A 9,546-nucleotide genomic window follows, 5' to 3' on the forward strand; every position below is an offset into this window, starting at 1 on the left:
GCACCATTTCCTGTGCTTTGATGTCTCTTGTAGAGGGATACACTTCAGCTATCTGTACTGTATTGCTGACTGCAAACCAGATACAATGTTTAACTAGTTCATAAGTAATTCTGTTTTGTTTACAGCAGTATTTGTTAGGTTACAGTTCACTCTTTCTTCCTAATTTTCCCGTAATAGTATGTTCTTACTATTTATATTTACATGAAGATACCTTAGCACCTGAGTTAGATGTATGAGTTAGATAAGTTAGATGTGTCTAGCCCAGAGAGGTAATGGGATTGCTTAACCTCATGCCAGTGAAGTTCTCACACTTCATCTGAAGCAGTAACACTCCTTTCACATTTAATTCATGTTTTAGTTCTAAACCAGCTATTCTGTTTTGCCAGTTTATCAACTGATGATTTCAGGAGATTTCCATGTTCTAAATTCACTTCTATAAAGGTGCACTTCTTAAAAGTAAGGATCTTTCGTTTAAAGAAAACAGGCTGCAGCAGGACTTATTTCTGTTATATTCATTGTAAGAATGTATGGGCAGTTGACGCGTAGGTCGTTGTAGTAGAAAGGGTAAAAGAGAAGTGAAGACTTCCATTAAAATAATATTTTCTTTCCTTTGTTGCAGGCTCGTCCATTGACTCGCTATTTGCCCATTAGAAAGGAAGACTTTGATCTACGAAGTCATATTGAAACAGCTGGTCACAACATAGAGACCTGTTACCACGTCTCCCTCACAGAGAAGACCTGCCGAGGCTTTCTGATTAAGATGGGAGGGAAGATTAAAACATGGAAAAAACGATGGTTTGTTTTTGACAGAAACAAGAGAACTTTTACGTATTATGCAGGTAGGCTGCAGGATCGGACAGGCTACATCTGTCCCTCTATTTTCCTCTCAACTCAGTTGTGTTATGAACATGTAGGGAGTCCCAAGTAAAACTTATATTTCCATTTTATTGAGTATTTTACTTGCACATTTGGGGAGGGTCCAATTGCTTTCTTACAGAGTTTAATCCTAATGGCCAAGTGATGCAGTAGTGCCTAACAGTCAGAGGCAGATGTGGATAAGCAAGAGGAGGAAAACAGATCACTAGATTTCTAGTACACAGTATATTGGCTCCACATAATTTATTTTTAAAGGTTATATACTTCCTGTAATGACAGAACAATTTATTGTACCCTTTGTAAAAGAGTAACATTTATGATATTTACCATTAAAATTAAACTGAATGTTTCTGCAATCCCCTCATTTAATGCGCTGAGAAGTGTTTCAGGGTATTTAATAAACAAAAGTAGACATGGCATTTGCCACATTTTGAGAGTCTAAGGAATTTCAAAACAAACAACTTGTAACAATTAAATTTTCTGTAGACTAGATGTGTTATGGTATCTGGAGCCATTATATAAACATTGCATTGTTATTTTAGGTCAAAACCAGATTTGGAATTTAAGAACTTACATATCTCACAGATTGTTGTGCAAATCTATACATAGTTTAATTTCTAAGTTTCCGAGGAAGGCAGAAAAATGATTATACATTCTGAATTTTTATTGTTACGAGAAGCCAGACAGGGGCATGATGATTTCTAAGCATCAGGAGAAAACATCCGGTACCACAAAAACCCAAGCAATTCCATTTCTTTTTATGATATTATTGCTTTCCAGCAAGTCATGAGGAACTTAAAAGTGATGATGAACTTAAGCATTGCTCATCATCTTAAAAATACTTGTTGGAATTAATTACATAGCCAGTGATGATTCCTTACAAATTTGCATTAATACTTGGAAGAATGTGGTGAGCAAACATTCTATTTTACTTTGTTCTTAACATCTGGTTTATTGGTTAGCAAGGCCTACATATCAGCCCTTATCAGGTACTGATTTTTTTTTTTTTTTATCTTAAACAGTTAACAGTTTTGGTTTTGAGTGCTGTACAGTTGCCATAATGCAACTTCAGCTACCAAAGAAAACTTCTCCTAAGTCACAAGGACTCCAGCCCAGCAAACAGTTTCATAAGAATTTTGTACTAGCTGGGCAAAAATGCAGCTGCTTGTATGAGTGAGGATCTGCCCAGATCTTAATTGTACAGTAGACTTCCAAAATAAATTTTGGTGCTGTAAATTTGGAGTAATTGAATTCAAAGTACTGGTAGGTTGTTGTAGTTCTGCAAGTCTACTAAACCAAGAACTTGCCTAAAATCTGAAAATCTAGTGCAGTTGCTTATGCTGCATAAATAATATATTTTGCTGTATAGTATTGTATTTAGCTTTTCATAGCACATATCGCAGTCTTATACCTCAGTACTTCCACTGGCCTCTCAGGGGCTGTTAGGGAGATTCCCAGCATAGCATCATTTGGTCTCTGGGATTTCTTTTTGCTATCATCTAAAGCTTTGGAAACTGATGGCTACTGATAAGATATAAGCGGAGGCCATGAGCATTCAAAATGACAGCAGAATCTGTCATGTGACTGATTAAGATGTTCTGTTTGATTGGTCAGTGCTAAGGTGATATTAACATGGCATCACAAGGCATTACAGTCCCTATGTACAAGAGTAGCAGGCCTGGAGGAAGTTTGCTCTTCATTATCGCATGCTGTTCTGATGCTCCTTGACAACGCTGCAGTAAAACAGAAGATACTTGAGATCATAGAATGGTTTGGGTTGAAAGGGACCTTTAAGATCACGGTTCCGCTATAGGCAGGGACAGGTCCCTCTAGACCGGGTTGCTCAAAGCCCCATCCAGCCTGGCCTTGACTGCTTCCAGGGAGGGGGCATCCACAGCCTCTCTGGGCAACCTATTCCATGTCTCACCACCTTCACAATGAAGAGTTTCTTCCTAATATCTAGTCTAAGGCGCCTATCTCTCTTTGTTCCTTTTTCTCTTGAAACATTACAGTTGTGACTGTCAAGTTCAAAGTCTGTATCCTCTGTGCACCAGTAAATCACTACAAATGCTGAGTCAGAAGGCAAGCACTGTGTGGTCTGCTGGCACACATGCCACAGACTGTTCTCTATCGTGCATGTGGGCACCATTTGTATGTAAAGCCAGATTTCAAATATTTTTTTAATTCCTTTCTGGATACAACATGCAATAATACTTTGTGCGGGAACTCTGAACTTCTGTAAACTTTGCCATACTCAGAGGTCACAGAAACTTACCTGTGACATAGTAACCTCGTATTTAAATACTGAATATTAGCTAGAGATTGTGAGGGACAATTATAAAGGAAGAAGCATTTGTAAATTATAAGAATAAATACTAAGGGAATGTAAGGCTTTTGCTGTCAAACTATATTTCAAATTTGCTTTTCATAGTGTTCCTCTGAAGGAAACTGTGGACCTTAGCCTGCTAGCTATATTGTAAGACTTCAGCAGAATCTGAAGTCTGTCTGGTTTTCATGGAATTGGAAGATTGGATGCATCCCAGAAACATCTCTCCCTCTGTTGGCTATTACTGGCCAAAAGGCTTAAGTGCTTCAGTGAGGGTCTGCCTTAAAAACAGCTGAAAGAATCTTATTTCCTCAGAAAGCAGGCAGAAAAGAAGAGCAAGTAGGAAGTGTATCTCTTGAGAGACTGAAGATTTCTGGGGGATATCACAAGCAGAAGTGTAAATCTGGTTGCTTATCTGCTGAACGTGTATGAAAATGCAGAATAACATTTTGCCTCTTGAAGAACCATCCGTATCAGTGTTCAAAAGCTGTTCTCTCTTCTCCATTTCAGATAAACATGAAACTAAATTAAAAGGTGTAATTTATTTTCAAGCTATTGAAGAAGTCTATTATGATCACCTAAAGAATGCATATAAGGTAAACTTTGTTATTTTGACTGAGTATCAAGCATGTGGTAGTACTCTAAGTATGGCAACTGCAGTAAAATCAAAGGGCATTGACATTATAAAAACAACAAACAAACAAAATAAAACAAAGTGGAGGCAAAGGAAGATGAGACCAGAGCAGTGATAAGCATTGTTCTTTTATACTGTTGAAGCAGAGATAATAGAGTCTTCCTGCCACATGATGGTCCCACATTGACATCTGCTGTGAGGGGTGCCATAGTCTGCTGCCAAGACCACAAAAATCAATAGCTCTGGCAAACTAAGAAGTGGCTGCATGCAGCTGTCATAGGGAGGGAGGTACCTGCTACCTGCTGCTCACATCTGCAATTTAGATGATCAGTCTGAATATGAACAATGTGAATATCTTTAGTATGTGGATTTGTGAAAGCCAAAATGGTTTTGACCATTGGACATAATCCCTGCTGAAAGGGACTTGTTTGGGCATGAAGCAGCAGTTTGGATGCCTGTACTGGTATGTGATAGTCTAATGGAAATATTAACACATTTATACTGGGTGCATATACTTTAAACACATCTTTGTTCCCAGTGCTGCAGTGTAGGATGCAGTGCCTTTTTCCCCCTTAACCCCACCCTAAATCTCCTTGTAAGTAATTTTATTTCTGTTGCCAATAAATAGCTTTGACTTTTCATTGCTTTGATATCCTTCTGTCTGCTTCTTTTTTTTCTTTTAGAGTCCCAACCCACTACTCACTTTCAGTGTTAAGACACATGACCGAATATACTATATGGTCGCTCCAACACCAGAAGCCATGAGGATATGGATGGATGTTATTGTTACAGGCGCAGAAGGCTACACCCACTTCATGTTATAACAAAATGGGGCAATAGGGCATACTGCAATAACGTTAATGTATGAAGTCAGCCATATGTAGTAAAATCTGAAAAGCCACATAAAATACCAATGAATACTCTGAAATATCCTCCTTATGATGTGCAGCCAAAGCCTCAGGATGGAAGGGTTTTCTAAATGCACTGAAAAGGAGGACTTGCTACTTATTTTAGTTGATCTTTGTAGAGACAAAAGAGCTAACGCTGTTGAGAAAGTCGTAGTGCTCCAAAACAAATAAACTGGCCACTTCTGTGACAACATCTTGATTCAATGATAATTTTGTACCAACTGTCTTAAACAGAGAACATCTTCATCAACAGTTCACAAATGTGTGTGCTCTCATCAGTATGCAAAAATTCTAGTATCGGAACAAAAAAGTGTAATAGCATATATTTTAATATGCAGCTTTTGACATTTATAGATGATTAGGTGACTTTTAAAAACTTCTAGTCAAGTATTTTATAAAACTATGAATTAAAAAGCTGCCCTAAGGTACACACGGTTCTTGCCTTAGTAGTTAAGTATTACAACAGAGCCAAAGAGTTATATGACTCCCTTATTGTAATATTTCAGATTGCTAGCTGTATTTAACTTCCTGTAAGGGGACAGTGCCAAAACTCTTCATGACTTGTACAAAACCATGTTACACCACCCAGTGATACTGACTGTAAGTTTTAAGTCTGTATCTATGAAGCTCAACAAGAAAAGGACAGCTTTATAAAGATGCATTTATCCACAAGGATAAGAAATGGAAACATGGATTAACTTTGTCATTAGGAGGACTTTTGTAGTCTTCCATGATGAATGGATTGAGCTGATTCTGGACCCTGCAGCGATTTTATGTAGTCAAGACCCACCTGATGTGGTTCTGAGTTCTCTGTGCCAAATGAACACTTTGCTGAAACCTCATATGTTGGTCTCCATGAAGCAAGCATTGAAGTATCTACCTATCTAAATTTTTTGAAGCAATGTTTTTAGCCAAGGAGACTTTTTAAAAATGTATCTACTCAGAATAATGCTATCAGAATAAAAATGGAAAGGCAAGCTCTAAGGGTTTACACTGAGCAGTGTATGGATAAAAAGCATGAAAATTTTAAGTATCGGGGATTGAGATTCCTAAGACAATAAAAATAAGGAGGATACAGTGGTCTCCTATTTAAAAATCACAAATTCCAAATCCTTGAGAAATACTGCAAAACTTAAGTGAATTGAACTTCAAGAAAGTCTCTTATTCTTTGACTTTAATGAGGTTCTATTTCAGTAGTCAATACTTGTGCTATGTAATTTGTTTGTGTAATAAGAGAAAGCACATAAGACATTTTTGGCGATGAAAATCGAATGGCTATTGATGAACAAATGAAAAACTGAGAGCAAAACAAGTTTGCTGGCAAAATATCTTGTTGTACTATTTCAACCCTATATCTGTTAAGAAGGGGATGCATTCTTCCTTGTATGGTATACACAGGTGATATGGTTGCTCTAGCGTGACATTTGTCAGTTTTGACTTGAATCGTGAAAGAAGGGACAGTTGTCACAAGATAACTGTTATCATCTGTGCAGATCACAGCTTATAATCCAACAACTTTAAAACACTATCAGAATAAATTGCTTTGGTATATGTAATTATTATTTTTCCCTGACGTATCTTGATTTTACTTCTTAGTATAGTTATAAAGGTTTTCTAATCATGATTTTTGTATCCTGCATGATGCAATGAAGGCATTTCAATAAACGTTTTTAAAAATACACTTGTTTTAAATGTTCACTTGATTCTTGATGCATTTCTGTTTGTCTTTTAAATTATATTTTATACATTTATGCAAGCAATGTTGTGTTAATCAATAAAAATTTAACCATTCCATGTGTTTCCCCATAAAAGAGGTATGGAAAATAATTTCTCAAATGAAGTTACAAGAGAATTGTCTAGAAGGGAAGACATATGAGAAAGGGCTTGAAACTAAGCTGTCTCAGCTGAAACTAAGATAGTATCCACCCCTTATTCCATACTGTTTACATCACTCTCAGATCTCAGAGTTTCCCATATATCCCAACTAATTGCCATCACCTATCTCGCTTTTTGATTTATACACACACCTATCATTCTTCTGCTCTGTAGGCCATCCCTCTATAATGTCCATGGAGTTCATTAGTCCATGACTTTGGGCTCCACCTGCTGTAAGAGTCTCTCAGGGCAGGAGAGATGATGGATGGTATTGGATTACTGCATGCTGGAGATAGTTCTGGTTCCATCAAACTTTTTTATTCTTTAAAATAAATATAAATAAAAAATCTTGCATCCAACTAACTGATGAAAATGTTAAAGATGACTGGCTCTGAAATAGAGTCCTATGGAACTTCACTAGTGACCGGTCACCAGCCTGATTTAACGCCATTTCCAGTAACCCTATGAGTTTGACCCATCAGCCAATTGTTCACCCATTGCATTATGTTTTTGTCTAGCTGTATGTTGGGCAGTGTATGGGAATTGCTGAATCACGGCCTGAATCTCTGATTGATCACCTGAGGCAAGCAATGAGTCAGCCACAGGAGCACAGGTGAAGGCAATTCTCCTGTGCTGCTGGAAGGGGTGAAGCCTGGCTCCACCTCACCTAGACCCATTTAAGAGCTGACTGCCAGTGGGAAAGGATCTCTTCTGGAGATCTCTCCTCTGGAGTTTTGCAGCAAGCCCAGGATGCAGGTAAGCTTTCTATTTATTCACTTTTTGTTATTATAATCTGCTTTGTCAAACTCTTGTTTATTTCATAATTATTGCATCTTTATATTCATTGATTATACAGGTGCAATGTCCAGAGTGTAGTTGTTATGAGAAACAGTACTGAAAGCTTTGCTGAAATAAAAAAAAAATCACATCTATGGCTTTCCCTAGGTCAACTAGGTGGGCAATCTTACTGTGAGACAATTGAGATCATGAAGCAAGACTTACCCCTCTTGAACCCATGTTGTCTGTGACCAGTGCTGTCTTTCAGGAGTTTTTCAGTAACTCACAAAACAATCGTTTTTGTAATTTGTAATCTTGTCAAGTGCTGAAGAGAGATTGAGAGGCCTGTAATTACCAGGGTCTTCTTCTTGCCCTCCCTTCTTGAAAACTGAGATAGTGTTTGTTAGCTTACAGTTGACTGGAATCTCTCCAGATTCCCGAGACCATTGAGAAGTAGTTGAGAGAGGTCTCATGATGATGTCAGCCAGTCCTTGGAGTTCTGTGGGATGAATCCCCTTGGCCCCGTGCACTTGTGTGGGATTTGTTTCTACAGCTCGATACATACAAGTTTGGGCTTGCCTTGGAGTTTATTGTTATCATAGTCACAGTCTTCCACCTCAGAGCTCTGAGGGTCCCAGAGTCAGTCACTAGCTGAAAAGCAACTGCCACTTTCCACCCCACACCCCAATGAACACCCCTCAGTTTTGTAGTTTTTTTTTCACGTGATGTCATATGGTGTGGAATATTCCTTTGGCCTGTTTAGGTCAGCTCTCCTTGTTCTATCCCAGCTCCCTATGCCCCCCCCCAGCCTTCCTCGCAGGCAGGACAGTACTAAGAACTGAGAAACTAGAGTAGCGTCCTTGGTTCTCTACAGCACAGCTCAGCAACATCTAAAAGATCCATGTGTTATCAACATGGTTTTTCTCCTAAAACCAAAACATAGCATCATACCAGACACCGTGAAGAAAAAACTGTCCCAGCTGAAACTAAAACAATATCCACTCTTTATTCCAATCACCATTACATCATTCTCATGTCCCATAGTTTACATACAACCCAACTATTAGCCATCACCTATCTTGCTTTTTGATGTATACACACACCTAACATTCTTGTGAGCTAGGGGGCATCCCTGCATAGTGTCTATGGAGTTCAATCGGTCCACGACTCTGGGCTCTTATCTGTCTTTCAGGGCAGGAGGGATGATGCACAGTGTTGTATTATCACGTTCTGTTTCGATCAGAATCTGTTCTCCTTCAGTCTGAATGGATCTAACTGTCGTACTCTTGATAAGGTATATAACAAGCATAGAAATGATGGCATGCAGTATTATGTAGCAATTAACATCAAGCAACTTAAAATATTGGCTGTTCTCACCCAGCATCCAACCACCTGGAAGTCCACCACCAGACATCCCAATCTTTCCACATTACCTACTGCGTGTACCCAGGTCCTCAAGCAGAAGCAATCCCATGGAGGAGCTTGCCATTGCCCAAGACAGGAATAACCCAGGGTGTCTGTTCCTTATATGCACCCCCAGAACTCTCTGGACAATACATAAGGGGTTTGATCGGGCAGGGCCAGCTCTACTGGCAGATCTCAGCGTGCTGACTAACCAGGTGGCATTTGCTGAATGCGTGTCCTAGTGTTTGAACGTCCTAGCGCCCATTGCTCTCAGTGTAGTCCCTGACAGTCCATTGTACTGTTTGACTTTCCCAGAGGTTGGTGCATGATAGCCCATGTGATATACCCACTCAGTGCCGCACTCCTTGGCTTAAAGTGTCTATGAGGTTATTTCGGAAATGAGTCCTGTTGTCTGACTCAACCTTTTCTGGGGTGCCATGTCAACACGACACTTGCTTTTCAAAGCCTGGGATAGAAGTCTGGGTGGTTGCATGGAGAATGGGATACATTTCCAGCCATCCGGTGGATGCCAGATGCTGGATCTGGCAGAGCTTGACTGAAACAGAAAATCATTACACTGATGTTAGAAAAGGTGATTCAACTCCCTTTTGAGAGACAAAATACAAATTCAATCTGAGATTTCACCATTAATGAATGAATGAATGAGTGAATGGCTAAAAGCATATGATGCACATGACAACTGAAAAGGTTTATTAGTCAAACATCTTATTTCCAGAGTTATCAGT

At 39.0% G+C, this 9,546-nt stretch overlaps 1 protein-coding gene across 7 annotated transcripts in view; it reads left to right on the top strand.

Annotated features, from left to right (window-relative positions):
- PHLDB2 (pleckstrin homology like domain family B member 2) overlaps positions 1 to 6,423 on the top strand; it is a 68,840-nt gene extending 62,417 nt beyond the window's left edge. For all 7 annotated transcript variants that reach the window (XM_085239617.1, XM_085239605.1, XM_085239629.1 and 4 more), the window contains 3 exons: positions 620 to 839; positions 3,713 to 3,798; positions 4,520 to 6,423. In XM_085239617.1, coding sequence (XP_085095743.1) covers positions 620 to 839; positions 3,713 to 3,798; positions 4,520 to 4,660 — 447 coding nt within the window. In that variant the 3' untranslated portion in view covers positions 4,661 to 6,423. The remainder of the gene's footprint in view (positions 1 to 619; positions 840 to 3,712; positions 3,799 to 4,519) is intronic.
- The last annotated feature ends 3,123 nt before the right edge of the window (positions 6,424 to 9,546 follow it).

The sequence above is a fragment of the Meleagris gallopavo genome, chromosome 1, assembly GCF_905368555.1.
Source record: "Meleagris gallopavo chromosome 1, MGAL_WU_HG_1.1, whole genome shotgun sequence".
Lineage (NCBI taxonomy): Eukaryota > Metazoa > Chordata > Aves > Galliformes > Phasianidae > Meleagris > Meleagris gallopavo.